This window comes from Dipodomys merriami, unplaced genomic scaffold (genome assembly GCF_024711535.1).
Source record: "Dipodomys merriami isolate MVZ:Mamm:240054 unplaced genomic scaffold, mDipMer1.0.p SCAF_27, whole genome shotgun sequence".
Classification (NCBI taxonomy): domain Eukaryota; kingdom Metazoa; phylum Chordata; class Mammalia; order Rodentia; family Heteromyidae; genus Dipodomys; species Dipodomys merriami.
In genome coordinates, this window is record NW_027204159.1 from 13,175,375 (window position 1) to 13,198,275 (window position 22,901).

The following is a 22,901-nucleotide window of genomic DNA, read 5'->3' on the forward strand; positions in this document are numbered from 1 at the left end:
CTATGTCAGATTGTCTCATTTTGGATTACTCTGTAAACAAAAGCATTATCACCTGCCTGATTCCAAACCCTCGACCTATAGACACAGCACTAGCAAGGGCTGTTTCCCTGTCCTGCACAATGCCAGCCCTGAGCAAGTCACATCTACTCTTGATGGAGTTTTCAGGTGCCTACCGAAATCTTCGTCAATCTTTGAGTGAAAGTTCTTTCTATATCGTTTAGCATGTCAGATTAATGTGGCAGCCAGCCTTCCCTGGGCAGTTACTTCCTTATGACTTCCCTGCCCCGGCATTTGCTCCCAGAAATGCCACATCACAATGGATGTAGATAAAAGAGCAAACACAGCATCACCATTTCCATGGGATCCAGATGCAGTCATCTCAAATAATGTTGTCTTCGGTCTCAGAGAAACATTCGTTCTCCCAGTAGCTGATCTCAGGACTGATGTGTCCATCAAAGCAGCATTTCTGGGATGGGGGCAGGTTGGTCCTTCTCCACAGGCAGATGTCCAACATCAGCACAGCCACCACCATAGGCCACGAGGAAGAGAGGCAGGAGGTCTAAGGACAAGTTGCCTTTGTCATTTAGGGGCTAAAATAAGTGCATAACAAACTAAAACTCCTACCCACATTCAATGAAGAATGAAGATAGCACAACTCAAATCCTGTGCCCCTGTGGAGGTTTGTTGTTTTGAGACAGAATCTCACTATATAACCTAGGCTGACCTTGAACTCATGATCTTCCTGACTCCACAGCTCAAGTGGATTACAGGCATTTACCACTAGGCCTGGTCCAATGCTATGTACCTTGTTGACATGGTGAGTTTGAATACACCCTGGTAATCACAGGTTTTGTATTCTCCCATTGCGTATGAGGTAGCCACCCGGCACCTCGTGACAACTGTCTGCCATCATGCCAGATGGAGGTACTGACAGATAAGGGCTGGGCTTGCAGCCCTTGAGAGCTCAGAGCAGCTCAGTTTTCAGCCCAAATATGGCTGCTTGTTTGAAAGCTTGGATTCCTTCGGTACCACCTATCATGGGACTCACAGATGAGAGTTCTCCGTTGGACACAGGGAGTATGAGTAAGACTCCCAAAACTAGTGTAATAAGAACCCCCTACAAGCCAACACTAAGCCCCCAAAGAAAGAAGGCTTGATCACTATTACTTTCCCCAAAGAGAAAACTAGCTGTGACATCATACTAGTATCTGGATAGGAAAGAAATCAGGCTCTAGAATAAACATGGGAAACTCTTGCTACTTATTTCCTGTTTTGCTGGGCTTTTGTGTGAATTCATGAAAACCTTTATATATATTTATATAAATATAAGAAAAGAAAATGTTACCAAATTTTATCTGATCAATTTCTCATCATCCTTTTAGCTTTTTTCAGATCTCTTCATCATGTCCAGTTGGGACAAGGGATCAAGAACCAAGCTCAGGCAAGAGAGACATAGAAGCCAACCAAATCCTGCTGTGCCCACTCAAACCAACTTGCAAATGATGACCAGAGATGTTAGGTGGCATGTTTTTCCTGAACACTCTCAGACAAAAGAAGAGAAAAGGGACAAAATGTTAGGAGAGGCACAAGTTATATATGTTGGAAATACAGAGTAGCAGGATGAGTTTGGTGGTCAGAATGAAAGACTTGAAGCCCTACATAATTGTGTGAGCTCCTAAATTTTAACTTATTTCAGAATTAATTTCAGGCTTATATAAGTATTTGCTATATGTACAAAACATTCCTATGTGCCCTTTTGGCAGATTCTCCCAAATGTTAACATTTTGCCATGTTCATTTTGACCAAGTTTTCTTTGTCATTTCAAAGTAAGTTGAAAATCAAATGCTTATGAATCCCTAAACATTTCTGGGTGTATTTCTTAAAAAAAAAAAAAAAAGATAATGTTCTTATACAAGTGTGGCAGAGCTAGAAAAATTGGGAAATCAACATTGATAACTGTTAACTAGTCTATAGTCTTATTCAATTGCCCTACTATTTTTTTTATATTATTTTATTTTATTTGAGAACATACTGTACAGAGGGGCTACAATTACATGGGCAGGATAATGCATACATTTCTTACCAAGCATTGCAGCCTCCTCCTTTGTTTACCCTTCACCTCCCTTCCCAGCCTCCCCCCTCCCCCCACCCAATTATACCCCCCTCCCCCCCCCACCGACATTGTAAAGCTGGTTTTGACATGACATTTTGTACTTCTCATTGTTGCAACAGGTCCACCTGAATCCTTAAACGACTTGTTTGCCCCCATCTCCTCCACATGTTATACTGACATCAAATATAGTGAAAGCGGGGGTTACACTGTGGGGGAGAATTGCCCTACTATTTTTTTTACAGAAATACTTTTCAAAACTCTTGTCTAGGTCGCTTCCAAGTCTACATATTGCATATAATTGTCATGTCTCTTTAGTTTCATTCTACCTTAAACAGTTGCTCAGCCGGGCGCCGGTGGCTCACGCCTGTAATCCTAGCTACTCAGGAGGCTGAGATCTGAGAATCGCGGTTCAAAGCCAGCCCGGGCAGGAAAGACCGTGAGACTCCTATCTCCAATAAACCACTAGAAAACCGGAAGTGGCGCTGTAGCTCAAGTGGTAGAGCGCTCACCTTGAGCTGAAGAGCTGAGGGACAGCGCCCAAGCCCAGAGTTCAAGCCCCATGACCGACAAAAAAAAAAAAAAAAAAAAAAAAAAACAGTTGCTCAGTTTGTTGTTTTTGCTGTCTTAGTATTTGAAGAATACCATTTGTGGTCTATCTGTTGAAACACCATTGTTTTCCAATTATTCATTTAGGATAGTCTCATGTAATAATTCATAAGTTCAAAAAAGAATTAGAGTCCATACTGAATAAATAAAGATTAGTTGGAAAGAGAAAGCTTTTCATTAAAAGAGCACCAACCATTAAGTGTACAAGGATTGAATTTTCTTTTTAAAAAAAAATCATCATTTGGCTACCTGTACAGTAATAATTGTGTGAAGCAAGAATCATAAATGGATGTTAAAACCAGTGGATAAAACCCTGGAAAAACTCAGAGTACCTCCTCAGGAGACATTATTATTGACCACAAAAAAAGGAAAATTGTGAATCTTCAGTGAAGAAACTTAGTGACATCTTCCTTAACCAAAGACCAATTCGTATCACCAACCGTGAGGACAATATGCTATGTCTACATCCCTCTTCATATGAGATGCTGAGAAAGACTCAGCATTATCTTCTGCAAAAAGACAAGACAAATCCCTGCTCAAGAGGTATGATAATTTTTAAGAACTATGATTATTCCCATGTTATATTCTTGCATTATCAATTCTTTTTTGCCTTCGCAGAACTTGCCTCAGTAACCTTCTCAGGAAAAGCTAGCAACTACCAGGATGTTAAAAAAAAAAAAAGTGAGCAATCTGTTGGGTGAAAACTGCTCAGTAGAAGTTTGTATACTAAGAGACATTCCTTCAACATTAGGGATAGAACAAGAATACTAATAGTCCAATGGAATAGAATTGAAAACCCAGAAATGAACCTACAGACCTATAGCCATCTAATCTTCGATAAGGAAGCTAAAACAATAGAATGGAAGAAAGACAGCCTCTTCAGTAAATGGTGCTGGCAAAATTGGTTAACTACATGTAGAAAACTAAAGCTAGATCCTTATATATCACCCTGCACCAGAATCAACTCCAAATGGATCAAAGACCTTGAACTCAAAGCAGACACTCTGAAAACATTACAGGATGGAATAGGAGAAACCCTAGGTCTCCTTGGCTCAGGCCGAAATTTTCTGAATAGAGACCCAGAAACACAACAAATCAAAGAAAGGTTGGACAAATGGGATTGCATAAGGTTGCAGAGCTTCTGCAGGGCAAATGACATAGCTAGCAAGATCAATAGAAAGCCCACCGATTGGGAGAAGATCTTTACTAGCCATACAACGGACAAGGGTCTCATATCTAAAATATACTTGGAACTCAAAAATTAAACCACCCAACAACAAATCCTCAAAGAAACAACTGCCCAATAAATAAGTGGGTGAAAGACTTAAAGAGAAGCTTCTCTGAAGAAGAAAGAAGGATGGCCAATAGACACATGAAGAAATGTTCAACATCCCTAGCCATAAAAGAAATGCAAATCAAAACAACATTGAGATATCACCTCACTCCAGTTAGAACAGCAAAAATCAAGAACTCTAACAACAACAGATGCTGGAGGGGATGTGGACAGAAAGGAACCTTACTTCATTGTTGGTGGGAATGTAAACTTGATCAACCACTTTGGAAAGCAGTATGGAGGTTCCTCAAAAGACTTCACATAGAACTCCCCTATGACCCAGCAATCCCACTTTTGGGCATTTACCCAAATGTTTACAAACAAGACCACACTAAAGCTACCAGCACAACTATGTTTATTGCAGCATTATTTACCATTGCTAAGATATGGAACCAACCCAGATGCCCCTCAGTAGAAGAATGGATCAAGAAAATGTGGTATATATACACAATCGAATTCTATGCCTCCATCAGAAAGAATGACATTTCCCCATTTGTTAGGAAATGGAAAGGCTTGGAAAAAAGTATATTAAGTGAAGTAAGCCAGGCCCAAAGAAACATAGGTCCCATGGTTTCCCTTATTTGCAATATCTAGTATAGGTATGAGTCAAGCAGAAAAGGTCAGATAATGTGATGTTAGGAAAACGAACCCTTAAATATGTATTTTAATGTTTTCATTTCTTTCATGCATGTGTTTCTAATGCATTTATAAGATTATTCTTTGTTGCTTTGTATGTCCCTCCCCCACAGTGTAACCCCTGCTTTCACTATATTTGATGTCAGTATAACATGTGGAGGAGATGGGGACAAACAAGTCGTTTAAGGATTCAGGTGGACCTGTTGCAACAATGAGAAGTACAAAATGTCATGTCAAAAGCAGCTTTACAATGTCAGTGTGGGGGGGGAGGGGGGTATGATCGGGTGGGGGGGAGGGGGGAGGCTGGGAAGGGAGGTGAAGGGTAAACAAAGGAGGAGGCTGCAATGCTTGGTAAGAAATGTATGCATTATCCTGCCCATGTAATGGTAACCCCTCTGTACAGTATGTTCTCAAATAAAATAAAATAAAATATAAAAAAAAAAGAATACTAATAGTCTGGTAACCCTATCTTTGCCCCAGTATTAATGGAGAGTAGGCCAAGATAGAGAAATGCAAATGAGTCATGTGCTGTTGCACATTACTCTAGAATCCCATCCCTCTTTTTATTCACTTCTGTTGTCAAAGCCAAACTTGATCTTGCCAATTAGTCACAGCACAGCACCAAACTAACAAATGAAAAGATTGACATCAAATGCTTTCTAGCTTTGTGTCTAGTCTGTCTGCAGCTCAAATTTAGAGTAATGCAAGGGATAGATAATGTGATGTTCTTCTCTAAGAATATTCACAGAGACAGCTGGACACCAGTGGCTCGTGCCTGTAATCCTAGTTATTTGGGAGGCTAAGATCTGAGGATCACAGTTTGAAGTCATCCCAGACAGAAAAGTCCATGAGACTTATCTCTAATAAACTATTCAGAAAAAGGCAGAAGTGGCACTGTGGCTCAAGTGGTAGAGCACTAACCTTGAGCAAAAGAAGCTCAGGGACAAAACCCAGGCCCAGAGTTCAAGGACCAGCAAAAAAAATTATAGATAGATAGATAGATAGATAGATAGATAGATAGATAGATAGATAGATAGATAGATAGATCTAGATAGATAGATAAGATAGATAGATAGATAGATAGATAGATAGATAGATCCATATAGATAAATAGATAGATAGATAGATCCATATATATAGATAGATAGATCGATAGATAGATAGATCGGTAGATCGATCGATCGATCTATGGATATAGATCTATAGATAGATATAGATATAGATATAGATATATTCAGAGAGAGACCAGTACTTCACAGTGTCTCCTGTCCATCCCACCACTGAGCATCTTGTATTTCTCTGCCATACCCCTATTCCTTTCTATTCTGTCTTTCCTCCTATTCCTTCTGACCCAGAGAGTATCCTAGAATACCTACAATACCACAATAGGAAAGAAAGATGTGATAGAATCTCAAACAAGAAAAATCCATGAGACATAGAATATGATCCATATATTTTCACAGACCATAATCTCTGCAGAGGATATTTCAAGTAGAAAAACCAGTTATAACTGTGTGTCCACATGTATTTATAAATATACCATCATAAAGAACAAGCCACAAGAAAATGTTCTACTACTTTTTAAAAATACAATTTTTAAATCATCTGTATTAACTCGAGAAAAATTACACAGACGAACGAAATTCACAGATACCCTAAAATTATTTTGGATCACACATTTGGGGCTGGGAAGGTGGCTCAGTGATAGAGTGCTTGCCTTGTTTTCATGAGACCCTGAGTTCGATTCCTCAGCACCACATAAGCAGAAAAAAGCCAGAAGTGGCACTGTGACTCCAGTGGTAGAGCTCTAGCCTTGAGCTGAAGAGCTGAGGGACAGTGACCAGGCCCAGAGTTCAGCCCCCATGACCAGCAAAAAAAAAAAAAAAAAAAAAAGTTTGGGATCATAACTTTATCTTGAAGCACCCTTGCTTGGTTTTCATCTAGTTGTGTTTGTAAACAAGAGCACACACCCAAAACAGGGTAAGAATAGAGCTGTGTAAAGTCATTTCAAAAATGCTTTTTCTCTATGTGAAGTACTGTCACACACCCAACTTAAAATGGAACTTTTTGTCTTTGTGTGCCAATCTGGGAACTTGAACTCAGGGCCTGGTCCTGTCCCTGAACTTTTTTTGCTCAAGGTTAGTGCTCTACCACTTGGGCTGCAGATCCACTTCTGGATTTTTGGGTGGTTAATTAGAGATAAGGGTCTCGTGGTCTTTCCTACCTAGGCTGGCTTGGAGCTCCAGTCCTCAGATCTCAGCCTCCTGAGTGATCAGGATTATAGGCGTGAGACACCAGCACCCACAGAACCAATTTTTTAATTGAGACACATAACTTAATTTGGAATTCTTAACCATATCTTTCTCTCAACCCCAGGAAAAGATTATTAGTAATAGGAAGCCCTAAAGTGTTGGGTTTACCTGACAAGCATTGGATGACAAGGCAAGAGATAAGATTCATTTGGTTAATATCCCCTCCTCACACATGTTCAAAGATGGTGTTTCCATCAGTTATCCTTTTCCTCTAAACAACAGAACTAAATGTACTGGTTCTATTTCCTCCGGTGGGAATTCAGATTGGCTTCTCTTTAGCCTGAGCAGTGAGAAATGAGAAGACATTGCCTTCAGATTCCAGAACTTTCTTGATAGTACATGATCCTTACAGTGCACTATATACTGAGCTTTGAATGACCTCTTTTCTGAGGTAACATTCTACAGTTGCAAGGCATATTAATTTTATAGATGAAATGTATGAAGAAATATCAGCAGATTGCCCCCCATAAAAGCTAGGGAGAACAACATAACTTTTAGTACCCATGGGCTGTGACCACATTGGCTATTAACACACACTTCCATTCCCACTGGAAACAAAACTTGCTCCTACCTCTCAACAATTTGAGCAACAGGAAACCATTGCTCTTAATTTTACATAGCTTGTCTTTTAAGTCTCTGGCAATTCTCATGACTCATAATGGAAGGTTTTGTAAGGATTTAGCAGTTCCTTTGAACCTGTTTAGTCAATGAACCAAGTATTTTCTGGAACACAAAATGAAGAATTTAATTTGTGCCCAGAAAACCTCAGAAGCTTAATGAAAGCTCACTGTTTTCTAGTTTCTGTATCTGGTCTCAGTTTCAACATAAAGAGTTTAAATAATCATGACTCAGAGAGTGGCAGAGGTGGCAAAAGAGCAGGTGAAGATGAATTTGAATGATTATAATAGAGTTAAGCAAGAAATTTTCCCTAGAAGCATTTTCTTTTGTATTTTTTTTATTTTTTATTGTTATTATAAAGGTGGTGTATGGAGGGGTTACAGTTACATAAGTCACATAAAGAGTACATTTCTTTTTGGACAATGTCACTCCTTCCCTCACCTAGAATCATTTTCTAACCAGGAAACATAAGCTTCATTTCCTGAAACCATTGCTTCTTATTACTGCATTTGGTCAAAGGGAGGTGGTATTTAGGTAGTACCCCAAAAAGAAGAAAGCAATCAGGGAGAACAATTCATTCCTCCCTGAAAGTGTAAACAGGAAAGCAACAGACTCTTGTGTTTTTACTTTTTTAAAGTACAACATAAACATATAAAAATTATTGCACAGGACGCTTAGGAGCTTCCTAACTATCCATATCTTTGCTCCAAACAAAATAGAGTTCCAGCTTTTTCTTTGTATATTCCACTGTAAAGCCAACAGAGCGTTGGGGAATTTCTCAGTTGTCTAGGCTGGTTGGTAATACAGAACAAGCTGTATGGATTACTTTGAAATGTCCGTTGGTGTTGTTTACCCAAGAGGAGTCATCAGAGATTTGTTCCACACTGTGCATCCTGGAAAGCCAAAAGGAATTTTCTAAGAAGAAGAGCAACAAACATAATGTTTTCACCACTGAGGGACTCTCAGCCTCACAGCTCTCTATAAAACCGAGCTGATGGGAAGTTTGATGTCAGAGTTACTGTCTCACACATAAATAGCTAGAGTGGAGAATGTCTCTCGTAGGAAGAACATATTTTTGTCAAGTTTCTTTTTCTTGGTCTTAATATAGTCTTGAAAATCAGAAGCCATAGCCCTAAGTCACCTCCCTTCAGACTTGTCTGTACCATCCATCTTCACAGAACTATCCACTTAGGATAGTTCTTTAGTATTCTGTGGTTCTACGGTAAATTTAATGTCTTTAGAGCCCAGAGTTACTCTTGCTCGGGTCAATGGCACTAATGAAGTGCTAAGTTCACTCTTTCTGCCCAGACTGATCAGAGGCAGAAAAATGGCTCTGCCATGGAAGAAGTCTATAAAACACTCTTCTTGTGGGAAAGAGCCAATCACATGCAAATACAAAGATTACCCATGTTTTCTTTGCCAAAAATAAAAGTTTCCAGCCATGAACTTGTAAAGTCTGGTATGTTTTAGCATAAAACAATAAAAAAGCAGACTTATTTTTACTTAATAGACCTGTCCACCAGGTCTGTTGTTGCTTTTCAGTAGCAGGTTTGGAGAGAGCAGTACTTGATCATTAACTAAATGTCAACATTGAGTACATTTTCTTAGAGGAGTTTAGCTTCTAGGGCTTCTCTATTGAAAAAGTAGAAATTGTTAAGGATAGAGACAAGTACCATTTCCCCTCACCATAAACCAGACTGAGTTTCATCTATGCAGAGCTAATACTGTTTGTTACAACTACACGGGTGCAAGAAAGTGGCCAGAAGCATCTCTGCTTCATGCAGAATTTAGGAACGCTGCCCCCACAGCCTGACTGCCCATGTCATCAGCTGAGTAGCCTTGGGCAGGTTATTTAATATATCTGTGATTCAGACCCCTTTTCTGACAAGGGGAGATATATTAGTGTCTTCCTGGAGGATATAAAGGATGAAATCTAACATGCAGAGTGTTTTGCTTGGTATCTGGCACACTCAAATGCTAAAAAGAAAAAGGGGGGCACATCTTCACAATATTTGTCATGCCCATCTAATGTTCTTATTTTAATATTTTTCTTTTAAATAGTACTTGAATATTTAAATACTATTGTCATTTTAAAATGCTCAAGTTTTATCCAAGATTTGATTTAAAAGAATATATCCTACAAGTAGAAAATGAGTATATTTTGCTACAAATATAAGGTGACCATAGCATAGCAATAGATAGACTAAGTCCTCACTACTAGGTGGACACTCTGTCCAATGACTTGACTTGTTACACTCCTCATGGTCCTAAGGGGTCAGTGCTGTCACCACACCCTTTTAACATGAAAAAAACTGAAACTGTGAACAGGTGTTTCAGGCTCCAGAAACCCATTTCTTCAGTCTGTTCTGTGCTTCTGCCTGCCAGAATACGCCAGAATGCATATGCACATAATAAATGATTAGTTATTAGCCTCCCAGAGCTGGGGTATAAATTGCCATCAAACTGGTTGTCCTGAAGCAGCAGTAACTTACTCTATCACAACTCTGGAGGCTAGAAATCCAGCACAGCAGGGCTGTGCTGCCTCCAGAATCTCTCCCTTGACTCTTCCAGCTTCTGGCTACTGCAGCCATCCCTTGGCTTGTGACAGCATCACTCCAGACTCTGCCTCCCTGGTGTCTTCCCTCCAGGTATCTCTAGCTCTGTGTGTCTTCTCCTTTTCTAATAAGAACACCGGCCATATTGGGTTAAAGCTTCCTAATGGCCTAGCAAAGTTACATTCACACATATAGACAGATGGTTTTTTGTTTTGTTTTATTGGTTTGTTGAGTAAGGGATGCAGGAGATAAATTCAATAATTATCTACCAAGCAAACAATTATCTATCTAAGGCTTTGTGCCTGAAGCCTGTAAGTGTTAGGGAAGGGCTCAAGATTAGTTCAAACCTAAGACTTTCTCCTTTATGCAACCAAGTACTGATTTGAGCCAAATCAAAATAGGTGAAGGTCAATGGCTTATGTGTTTCACTGGCATGTGGTGCTCAATCCAGGAGCTAACTAAAATTGATTATCACCTGCACCATCACTGATATTTTAGGGAAAATGCACACTTTTTTCTTTTTATTATCTTTAAGTACTTGTACAAACGAGTTGCCATTTAACAAAGTTTATGAATACAATACATCTTGATCAGTGTTAGCCTTTCCAAAACCCTCATCCTCCTCTCACTCTTCTAAATTTTGTGGAATATACATTGTATTCTTGACTGTAGTCCTGCATTTCTCCTCTTCATTTATTTAACCTCTTTCCCCTTGATGGCTCCACCCATTCGAGTACCCACTTCATAGGGTTTATTTTACCAATTTTGATTTTGCCTTTATAAGGAATTACACAATCTGAGATCACTCTTGAATGTAACATATTTCAGCTAATACATTTATATATACCTTTATATATACCTTTATATTATATATACCTTTATATATACATTTATACTACCCAATGTATTTACTTATAAGTTTATAAGCCAAATTCATTTTCACATGGAAAAGAAAACAGAATTTCAATAGACACATGAAGAAATGCTCAACTTCTCTAGCCATAAAAGAAATGCAAATCAAAACAACATTGAGATTCCACCTCACCCCAGTTAGAATGGCTACAATCAAGAACTCTAATAACAACAGATGCTGGAGGGGATGTGGCCAAAAGGGAACCCTACTACATTGTTAGTGGGAGTGTAAACTTGTTCAGCTACTTTGGAAAACAGTATGGAAGTTCCTCAAAAGACTCCACATAGAGCTCCCCTATGACCCTGCAATCCCACTTTTGGACATTTACCCAAATGATACAAAATAAGGCCATCCTAAAGCTACCAGCACAACTATGTTTACTGCAGCATTATTTACCATAGCTAAGACATGGAACCAACCCAGATGCCACGCAGTAGACAAATGGAGCAAGAAAATATTATATATATATATATATATATATATATATATATATATATATATATATATGATGAAATTCTATGCCTCCATCAGAAAGAATGGCATCACCCCATTTGTTAGGAAATGGAAAGACTTGGAAAAAATTATATTAAGTGAAGTAAGCCAGACCCAAAGAAATATATAGGTCCCATGGATTCCCTTATTTGCAATAACTAGTATATATACCAGACAAGCAGAAAAGGTCAAAAGCTATGTACATATGACCAGCTAAGATGATGCTAAGCAAAATGAACCCCAAGATCAGGACACAAGAGGTTTTATCTTTCTTGCTGTTGTTTTTAATATACTTATGATATACTATGTGTTTTTTGTTTCTTTTGTATGTTCTTCCCCCATGGTATAACTCCTGTTTTCACTGTATTTATTCCTGTGCCCTGCATCTTTCTGATTTGGGGAGAAGAAAGGAAATAACAAAATGCTGAAATAAGGATTCAAGTTGACGCATTGTAACAATGAGATGTACAAAACACTCTGTTGAAAACAAAACCAATTTTACAACTTAGAGCAGGGGGTGGGGGGAGGGAGGAGTTGGGGAGGTGGGAAATGAAGGGATGGTAGGGGAAAAACAAAGGAGGGGGTAACACAATGCTCCATAGGAAATGTATTCATTACCTTACTCATGTAACTGTAACCCCTCTGTACAGTATTTATACAATAAAAATAAACATTTAAAAAAATAAAGTAAGCTGGTTTGATCCAAAAAAGTCAGGTAACAGTTCATTCAGTCTCCAGATACACTTCTGAATGGATAGCAGTAGGAAGCTGGGAGGGTGGGCAGGAACTGATCTCTAGAACACACTTTGGTTTTTAGGGTTTTGTTGTTGTTGTTGTTGCTCTTGTCAGCCTAGGGCTTGAACTAAGAGCTTGGGTGCTGTCCTTGAGCTTTTTTGCTCAAGGCTAGTGCTCTACTACTTGAGCCACAGATCTACTTACAGCTTTTTGGTGATTAATGCACATAAGTGTCCCATGGACTGCTCTTCCCAGGCTGGTTTTGAACCATGGTCTTCAGATTGCAACCAAATGAGTAACTAGGATTACAGGTAAGAACCTAACTAGACTACTGCACTGGAATAGCAAATTCAAACTATTTACTAAAGTTTTCATCAGGAAATATGTAAAGAAAGAACAACAACAGAGACAGTCATGGAAGATACCATTTATTTTCTAGTATCTCAGTGAAAACTCAGGAAAAAGAAGCTACTGAAAGGGATTAAAAGGAGGGTAGGGGGAGGATGGGGAAGGAGTAAGGGAAAGGAGTTATTTTGTTCTATCAGACCAGGGTGTCCTTGGTTGAAGGGACTTCACAGATTTCATAGAGTTGAGAGGTTCTCATCTTGAGTTCCCGGGCCACCTGGCAGATGGAAAAAGGCCAACAGCAGTACACTGCCAGCCAATCCTCACACAATGTGCCCTAGGGCAAAATGAGGGTCTCTGTTCTGTGGAAATTCCCCAGGTTCATTACCATTAATGTTACCTACTGGCCCCTCCCACCCACAGCTTCCAAGATCCACCAACCCCTTAAGCCAACAGCAAGGACACTGCATGGCCCACATGCCAGATGCTCAGTGGCTGTTCATAGCCTGCAGTTCAGAGCTTTGTCCCCTACAACCCTTGACATGGGCCTCTTATTTGAAACTACTTATTTATCTGTTAATATATGGCTATTTGTTGCTTTTTTCTCCAAGGGTAGACTTACTATTTGTAATTATCAAATTGTTTTTTTTTCAGAGTATGTAATAAGTTCAATGGCCCCAAATTCCCACAGTAAACAGTGATAAGGGAGGCGCAGGTGCTGGTGGCTCACACCTGTAATCCTAGAGCTCTACTCCAGGCTGAGATCTGAACATGGTGGTTCAAACCTATCCCAAGCATGAGACTCTAATCTCTAAATAACCACCAAAAAGCTAGACGTAGAGGTGTGGTTCAAGTGATAGAGTGACAGCCTAGAGTGGGAAAAATTGAGAGTCAACATCAGGCCTTGAGTTGAAGCCCTACTACTGGTACAAATAATCTTTTAAAAGGAAGGGACAGGGCTGGGAAGGTGGCTCAGTGGTAGAGTGCTTGTGTCACATGCATGAGGCCCTGGGTTCGATTCCTCAGCACCACATAAGCAGAAAAAGCTGGAAGTGGCGCTATGGCTCAAGTGGTAGAGTGCTAGCCTTGAGCTGAGGAGCTGAGGGACAGTGCCCAGGCCCAGAGTTCAGGCCCCACAACCACCAAAAAAAAAAAAGAGTTTCAGAGTGTGGGGGCGGGGGGGGCCTGCATGCTCTTGAGCTTTTTTGTTCAAGGCTTGTGTTCTACCACTTTAGCCACACTTCACTTTCAGCTTTTTGGTGGTTAATTGAAAATAAGAGTCTCATGGACTTTCCTGTCCAGGCTGTCTTTGAACTATGATCCTCAGATTTCAGCCTCCTGAGTAGCTAGAATTATAGGAGTGAGCCACCAACGCCTTGCATGGAATTAGCACTTTCTTGTATGTACTTCCAGAAAATGCAGTCTACATAATTATATACAATTATAACCTTTTTATGTGAATAGTTGCATGTTTCTAAGCCTTGGATTTTTTTTAACCTAAAAATATATTGTAGGCACCATTCCATGGAACACATAAAGGAATTACTTTCTAAAACCGAATCACATCCTGATATGTGTCATCTATTTCTCCCTAACCTCTTTAGGAACTTCGGTCTCTGCTGGGCTGGAAATTGACTCTCTGACTCTTCAAAAGGCTCCAGGGAACCCCCAAAGTGAATTCTGCATGTCATCTAGGCTATACCTCCCAAGTGTATCCTTCAAACTTGATTCCATCTGTCATCCTCTCCTGAAGCAGGAGGAGACAGTGTGGTTTTATTTTTGTAGATGGCAGGGCATGTGTGTTAGCGTAGAGAGGAGGACTAATCAATCATGTCTATATCCTCCTGTTGCTGTTCATCAAAGCACAACCCAGAGAACACAGCTGAGCCAATGAACTAATCAAGCCACTGACCTACAATCTGCATTGTCATTTTCCCCAGGAGTTCCCCTTCCCAAAACAGTATCTTAGTTAACTTACCCTTCCTAGTGAAGAATGAAATAGGAATTGTCTTTCAGAGGGGAGTCACTGTTTGTGGGGAGACCACAGACCTGAGAGGTATCCAGATTCTCATGTAGGTACCCCAAATGCACTCACCTGGATTTTATGTCTCTCTCTGGTGCCAGTTCTCAGTGCCAAGGTAGACCCAGGTAACAGTGGCCAACAAAGACACTCTCCATAATGCCTGGCGATGTCACACTCAAGACACATGGGACAAAACAGACCACAGAAACCTGTCAATACCACATAACAGAAAGCCAGGGTTCTTAGATGGGCAGGGAGCAATGTCTGGTCTTAAATAGCTTTTACATCTCTAGCTCATCAATGCAATGCTGAACATTGCCTGAATGCAGTCAGGAACTGAGAGTGAAAGTCTGTGCTGAAAATTGTCCTAAGTGAGCCACATCAGAATTGTGTTCTTTTGTAAAACACTGGTAACGCTGAAGCTGATACAATTCTGTTAGTATTGGTGAAAAATAATTGTTCTTTGTGTCAAAAGTATTAAATAATTTTTGAATCATAACTGTTGCTTCCATCACATTCATCTATCTAACATCAATATTTCAAATGGACACAGTACATAGGATATCCTTGGATAACAGTCATGTTTTTGTATAAATATGATTGAATACTTTTTGTTAGTACTAATTCTGCTTCCTATCAGGGCTTTCTGTTATTTCTCAGTCCAGAAGTTTATTTCATTTTTTGTGAGTTTCATGGAGCCACTGGCATGTGTCAGCTTTAATCTGCAAACCACAAAGCACTTGGATCCTCAAATGTCAACTGGACACCACTTGTCATTGTTAGTTCATCTTCAGCTATTAAAATGGTTTCTTACACATGCAGCATGAACCTTCCAACACAGAGATTCTATCCCAAATATGTTATGGGTCACAGACTCTTTTGAGAATATGGTGATAGTTACAAATGCAAGCACATGGACACAAAAAATTGTGCATTTCAATTTCATGGAGTTCATGGACTCATTGAAAACTATTAGTAGAACACAGATTAAGAACCCCTGATATACAGTTAAGATGTTATGTCAGGAGTCAGTGGCTCATGCCAGTTATCCTAACTCCTCAGGCGGCTGATATTCTGAAAAGTGAGACCAAAAGCCAGAAGTAGAGCTGTGGAAAAGTTCTAGACTTGAGCAAAAAAGCTCAGGGATAGCACCCAGGCCCTAAGTTCAAGCCACAGGACAGGTACATACATGAATAAAAATACTATATTATGCCAGGTGCTGGTGACTCATGCCCATAATTCTAACTGCTCAGGAGGCTGAGATCTGAGGATAGTGGTTCAAATCGAGCCCAGGAAGGAAAATCTGTGAGACAATTATCTCCAATTAATCACCACAACTCCTGAAGTGGCATTGTGGCTCAAGTGGTCGAGCCTTTGCTTGAGCTGAAGAGCCTAGGGACAGCACCCAGGCCTAGAGTTCAAGCTCCACAACTGACAAAAAAAAAAGTCTTAAATATTCAGTTTGGATGGTTTCTACAACCATATTCAAAAGAAAGTAACCAAAATAGAAAGCCATTGGCCTCATCCACATGCCCTGGGCACATTTAATCAGTCCCAATTCTCCCAATACTGAGGCGTTCCGGGAAGATGGTGGAGGAGAAGCTGGAGGCTAAACAAGCTCTCGTATAGAAAGCAGTTTTAGTGTTCCAGTGAACAGTCCTAAGCCAGAGAATCACACCAAGTGTGCCATCACAGTACAGAGAGTTAGGCCAGAGAGGGAATATCCAGGAAAGGAGACAGATCTGAGCACTTGCCAGCAGCCATGGCTGCGGGGGCAGCCGCAGCCACAGTGGCCTTAGCCACAGAGTCCGGGCAGAAGGAGCCAGACGCAGCAGGCGAGCAAATTCTACTCAATACCAGCAAGAACTGACAAGGAGCAGACATCTTCATCCTGCAGTTCGCAGACCAGAGGACCCAGGAACCCAATACTCCATATTCCTGAGGGATCCACTGTTCTGAATTCTGTTCCCATAGATGAATTTCATCCTTTCTTAGACTTCAAATATATGGAATTATGTTTACTTCTGTATCTGGTTTCTTTTGTTCAGCATGTACATATACCTTGTTATATGTCCCTTGTTATATGACATCTGCAGTTTGTTTTTGTTTTGTTTTGTTGCCCCCCATTTTGATACATGGTCTTTATGTAACCTAAACTGGCCTGGATCTTTTGTCTTTGCCTCCTGAGTAGCTAGGATTACACTTGTAACCATGCCTACCTTCATCTAGAAGTCTTTATATGGACGTATGCTTTCATTTTACTTTTGTGAATCCCTGAGTGTGGAATTGCCAGGCCACAAAGCAGATACATACTTAACTTTCCAAGAAATGGCAAACAGTTCTCCAAAGTATTTGTAGCATGTCATATACTCTCCAGCAACATACAAGAGTTCTAGTTGTTCTGTATCTTCATTAACATTTGCTATTGTCAAGTCTTTTATTTTAGCCATCCTGGTGCCTGCATGTGGTGCTCACCATAGTCTTTCAGGGTACCAAACACAAAGGTTCTTTTGCCTTAACACCAGCACACTAGAACTTCCTATCTCTACTCACTCCTCCTTTCCTAGCTGTGAGCACTGTGAAGTTCTCTCCCAAATACAGAATCACAGTGAGGAATGTTGCAGGATATTGGAGTTTTTCTCCTTCATATAGTGGGTGAAGTAGTATTTATGCAGAAAAGTCATATGGGCTGAGGGAACGGAAGGAACATCTGTTTCATCCACTCAAGACTGTCAAGATTATTACAGTATCATCTACTGTGGATGTCCCATGGCCCAAAGCCGTGTTCAGCTTTAAGAAAATCCAGGGTATTTTACACTACATTTAAAAAATTCTGGGGAGATCAGGATGCCCAGCCCAGTGCTGACAACTACTATGAACAGCTTAAAGAGCAGAAAATAATCCAGCAATTTCACAGCAGTAAGAAGTGGTCACAATGTACACAACTTTGAATTTGAGGAATTTGAAAGCAATGGCACACCTATAATCCTGGCTACTCAGGAAGCTAAGATTTAAGAATGGAGATTTGAAGTCAGCCCAAGCATAAAAGTCTGTGAGACTCTGATCTCCAACTAACCAGCAAAAAGCTATAAATGGAGGGTGTGATTCAAGTGATAGAGCAAAAAAGCTAAGGGACAATGATCAGGCCCTGAGTTCAAGCCCTGAGACTAGCATGCATACACATACACACACACACACACACACACACACACACACACATCACACTTGATGTATGGTTTACAAAAGAGTGTAAATCTCTGCAAATGGATATGGATCACAAATGCATAATGATAAAGTTGACGATCTAAGTGACTAACAAATGTGTTTGCACAATCTCCTCATCTGCAGCTCCTTAACTGGTAGAGAGGAACAGTCAGCACGTGTGGTAAGCACATTGTAATGAAGCTGTTTGTGTAAAGCAGCTTTGGAGCTTCTGTGCCATATCACTGTGAGTCACAGGCTGTTAGTCTTATTTTCTATCCTTGTTCTCATTCAACCATGTTATCTAAGCACTCTTTCAGAGGTACTGAAACACATCTAAATACAATCAGTTTGAAATAGAAGTCAGCTGTAAATTGGAAAAAATATTGAAAACCAATAATGTTAAAGAGGTGACATGGATCAAGATGCACTGTATTTATAAACTGCCTTGGTGAATGGCAACTCCTTTGTACAATTACTTAAAGATAATAAAAATATCCAAAAATAATAATGAAGATGAAGCTTTTACTCTATAATAGCTAATAATGTTTTCAGAATTCACTATGTGCAAATCCATGCTGAAAATATTTTGCACATAATAACTCATTTAATTTCTGCAACAATCCCATAAAACAGGCACACCTGTCATTCCCATTTTACAAGAGAGAAAACTGATCTCTAGAAGACCTAAGTAATTTGCCCAAGTTCATATCATTCTGAGTGAGGGGTGGAAGCTAGAGTTGATCTCAAAAAGTCTGGTCCCAAAAGCTTAATGCTATATTCTCATGTGTTATGGATTCATCTACTTTACCACAGTGATAGTGGGCTTCTGTGCACCAGGATAGCATCCCATGATCACTACTTTACAATGTGTTTTTTTCCCTGTAGGACAGTCTGCAACTATGCCGTTTTTTTTGTTTTTCTTTTGGGGGGTCCGGTCGTGGGGCCTGAACTCTGGGCCTGGGCACTGTCCCTCAGCTCTTCAGCTCAAGGCTAGCGCTCTACCACCTGAGCCAGAGCGCCACTTCCAGCTTTTTTCTTTTTGCTTATGTGGTGCTGAGGAATCGAACCCAGGGCCTCAGGCATGCAAGGCAAGCACTCTACCACTGAGCCACCTTCCCAGCCCCACTATGCTCTTTCTTTAAGAAAGGTCCTGAACATCAAGTGTTCCTACTCTGTACTGCAGGGGGAGGATGGAATTTCTTGGCCCTAGGAGGAAAATATGCATCATGTATCAAAGAGAAGTATCCAAAATTCACAAACTCCTATAAATCAGCCGATAAAAGACTAAAGAAGGATGTGAGCAAAGGCCATGAATGGATAACTCTCTGATAAGGAAACACTAATGGCTGATAATAAACAGGAAAAGTTGTCCAATGTCACAACAAAGACATATGAAGACTATTAGAAACCACTTATCATTAACAAAAACTTTTTTCACTGCTACTGTCATGTATTGTGGGGAGCTATAGAAAAATAGGTACTACACAAACAGGTGGACATAGGCAATTGCTCAGCCAGATAGAAAATAGCTTTTATGAATCTATTAATTTTTGTTGTACATTAATTGCACAGAGTTCACTGTAACATAATATACTTTAATCAAATGCACCCCCCTTTTGCTCTTCCTATCCCTGTTTGCATTTTTTAAACAATAGGTACATCATTCTAATTTCACTGTGCATATAAAGTACTCTGATCATTAAATCTATTAAAATTTAAAATCCTCTAAAATCTATTCTACTTATTGGTATCTACCCAAGAGTGACCAAGTGTACCAAGTATACTTGTACCAAGTAACTGCCACAAAGATAGCCAACACCTTCAAACACCTTAAGCATACATTGATAGCTAAAGTACAAATAAACCATGAGAGTATAACCATTCTATGGATCATTAAAAATATGGCAAAATAGAGGACAGAAGAAGATGGTGGTGAAGCAATAGGGAATCACCATAGTTGTCTCTAATCAAACAGAGATTTAGGGTCCTAACACACACTTCTCCCCATGAGACTGACAACAACATATATATATATATATATATATATATATATATAGAGAGAGAGAGAGAGAGAGAGAGAGAGAGAGAGAGAGAGAGAGAGAGAGAGAGAGAGAGAGAGAGAGAGAGAGAGAGAGAGAGAGAGAGAGAGAGAGAATCACAGGAATGGGAAAAAAATCTCATAACCTGTACACTCAAGGTCAGAAAACTACAAATAGCCCTCCCCCATCCCCTCTCCCAGGCAGCCCAGCTAAGCCATGAGAGCACCCAGTGTGAGCTAACCCAGGCCAAGCATGGGCCATCATCTGTCAGGCTCAACCAGGCCAAGTTTGGACTATGGCCCTGACAATTCCTGAACCCAAATATGTAAATCACCATGAAAGAATACAAGATTCATAAACTGTCAAGGCAACAAACCAAACCCAAAAGCCGACAACAATCCAAGGACAATCCAGTGACAGTGAAGAAGAAATGGAGGACAAAAGAACCATTAAAGAAATGATGACAGAATTGGCTAATGAAATAAAGGGAGAGATACAAAACAAGTCCGAGAGTACAAGGAAGAAATAACAAAGATGATCCAGGACTCTCTAAAATATATGGAGATTAAAAATAGAAATCTATACACTTCATTAAAAGATGAACTGTGAGAACTGATCTTTGAAGCATAAAAGGTTCAATTTCCACACTGCAAACTATAGTGGAATGCCTAGGTAACATAATAAGTAAAATGAAAAGAGAATATTGGGAGTCAAGGCTAAAACAGAGGAACTAGAACAAAAACTCAAAGGAATAAAACACTCAGAACCTACCAAAGGGAATTTCAGGAACTGCCAGACTCAGCCAAGAGAACAAATTTATGCGTAGTTGGAACTGATGAGGGGGAAGAATTCAATAGTAAAGGCATCGATAACCTATTCAGTAAAATAATAACAATAAAAATAAAATAATAGAGAACTAACTAAAATAAAAATAAATAATAAAATAAAAATAAAAAATAAATAATAGATAAATAATAACTTCACCAATCTTGAGAGAAAATCTCACCCACCTGACAGAAGCATACAGAGCCTCCAGTAGACAAAATCAAAGAAGAAATACTTGTAGACTCATTATAGTAAAAAATGATCCCTATTTTCTTTTTTGGGGGGTGCGGTGGGGGGGTCCGGTTGTGGGGCCTGAACTCTGGGCCTGGGTGCTGTCCCTCAGCTCTTCAACTCAAGGCTAGCACTCTACCACTTGAGCCACAGCGCCACTTATGGCTTTTTTTTTTTTTTGCTTATGTGGTGCTGAGGAATCGAACCCAGGGCCTCATGCATGTAAGGCAAGCGCTCTACCACTGAGCCACCTTCCCAGCCCCGATCCCTCTTTTCAAATGACATGATTTTATACCTATAAAACATCAACAAAAAAAAAAAACACTCCATCCCCAAACTCCTAGGGCCAATCTACCAAGTTAACGCACAAAAATCAGAAGACTTTCTGTATGCAAACAGTGTACAAGTAGAAAAGGAAAGCAGGAAAAACAACCCAATTTTCATAGCCTCAAAAAACAAAATACCTATGAATTAATCTAGCCAAAGATGTAAAAGAAACCAGGACAGCAGGAAATGGAAAGACCTTCCATATTCATAGATAGGTAGAATCAATACTGTGAAAATAGCCATAATGCCAAAAGTGATATACAAATTCAATGCAATCCCCAACAAAATCCCAATGACATTCTTTACTGAGATAGAGAAAATGATACAAAAATTTATATGGAACAACAAAAGACCTAGAATAGCCAAAGCAATTTTAGTGGGAAAAAAAGGCAATGCAGGTGGTATCACAATACAAGATTTCAAACTCTACTACAAATTCTACTACTGCAATAATAACAAAAACAGCTTAGTATTGGCACAAAAATAGACCTGGAAATCAATGGAACAGATTAGAAGACCTAGAAACAAAACCACATACTTACAGTCATCTAATATTCGACAAAGGAGCCAAAGACATACAGTGGTAAAAACATAGCCTCTTCAACAATTGGTGCTGGGAAAAACAGGGCAGACTATGCAGAAAACTAAAAGTGGATCCCTGCTTGTCACCATGCACTAATTTTCATTCAAAAGGTATCAAAGACCTCAACATCAGACCCGGGACTCTGAAATTACTGCAAGAGAGAGTAGGAGAGACATTAGAACTTAGAGGTATTGGCAGGAACTTCTTGAATAGAGTCCCAGGAGCACAACAGATAGAAGAAAGACTTGACAAGTGAGACTACATTAAAATAAAAACTTTCTGCACAGCTAAGGACATAGCTACTAAACTAGAAAGACAGCCAACCAATTGGAAAAATATCTTTACCAGCAATACATCAGACAGAGGCCTAATATCCAATATATACAAGGAGCTCAAGAAAGTAACCCCTCCCAAACTAATACACCAATTACTAAATGGGCAAGGGAGCTACAAAGAGACTTCTTAGAAGAGGAAGTAAGAATGATGAGGAAATGCTCATCATCCCTGAACATAAAGGAAATACAAATCAAAACAATCCTGAGATTCCATCTCACCCCTGTCAGATTGGCCAACATTTTGAATTCAAACAACAAATCCTGGCAGGGATGTGGGGGAAATGTAAACTAATACAATCACTCTGGAAAGCAGTCTGGAGGATCCTCAAAAAACTAAACATAGACCTTCCCTACAACTCAGCCATATTATTCCTAGGCATCTACCCTGAACATCATGAACTAGGATATGATAAGGACACCTGCACATCCATGTTCATCGCTGCACTATTCACAACAGCCAAGATATGGAAACAACCTAGATGCCCCACAATAGATGAGTGGATCCAAAACATGTGGACATGTGGTGCCTATATACAATGGAATTTTACAGAGATACTAGAAAGAATAAAATAATGTCATTTACAGGGAAATGGATGGAACTACATAAGTGAGGGAGACAAATGGCACATGTCCTCTCTGATATGTGGAAGTTAGATTTAAAACACACTGGAAACTG

At 39.7% G+C, this 22,901-nt stretch overlaps 1 protein-coding gene and 1 long non-coding RNA gene across 3 annotated transcripts in view; one reads left to right on the forward strand and one right to left on the reverse strand.

Annotated features, from left to right (window-relative positions):
- Nucleotides 1–406: 406 nt before the first annotated feature.
- LOC138837314 (uncharacterized) lies at nt 407–1,663 on the forward strand. The gene is made up of 2 exons (XR_011375299.1): nt 407–481; nt 1,383–1,663. It is a non-coding gene; the product is annotated as an uncharacterized lncRNA (long non-coding RNA).
- Nucleotides 1,664–12,728: 11,065 nt separating this feature from the next.
- The window catches only part of Plac8l1 (PLAC8 like 1), a 31,304-nt gene continuing 21,131 nt past the window's right edge, over nt 12,729–22,901 (reverse strand). Inside the window, exons 3-4 of one of the 2 annotated variants that reach the window (XM_070036000.1) lie at nt 14,754–14,890; nt 12,729–12,935 (exon numbers count right to left, since the gene is read on the reverse strand). In XM_070036000.1, coding sequence (XP_069892101.1) covers nt 12,855–12,935; nt 14,754–14,890 — 218 coding nt within the window. In that variant the 3' untranslated portion in view covers nt 12,729–12,854. Of the gene's footprint in view, nt 12,996–14,753; nt 14,891–22,901 lie in introns of both variants that reach the window. The other variant, XM_070035999.1, reaches the window with a different exon arrangement.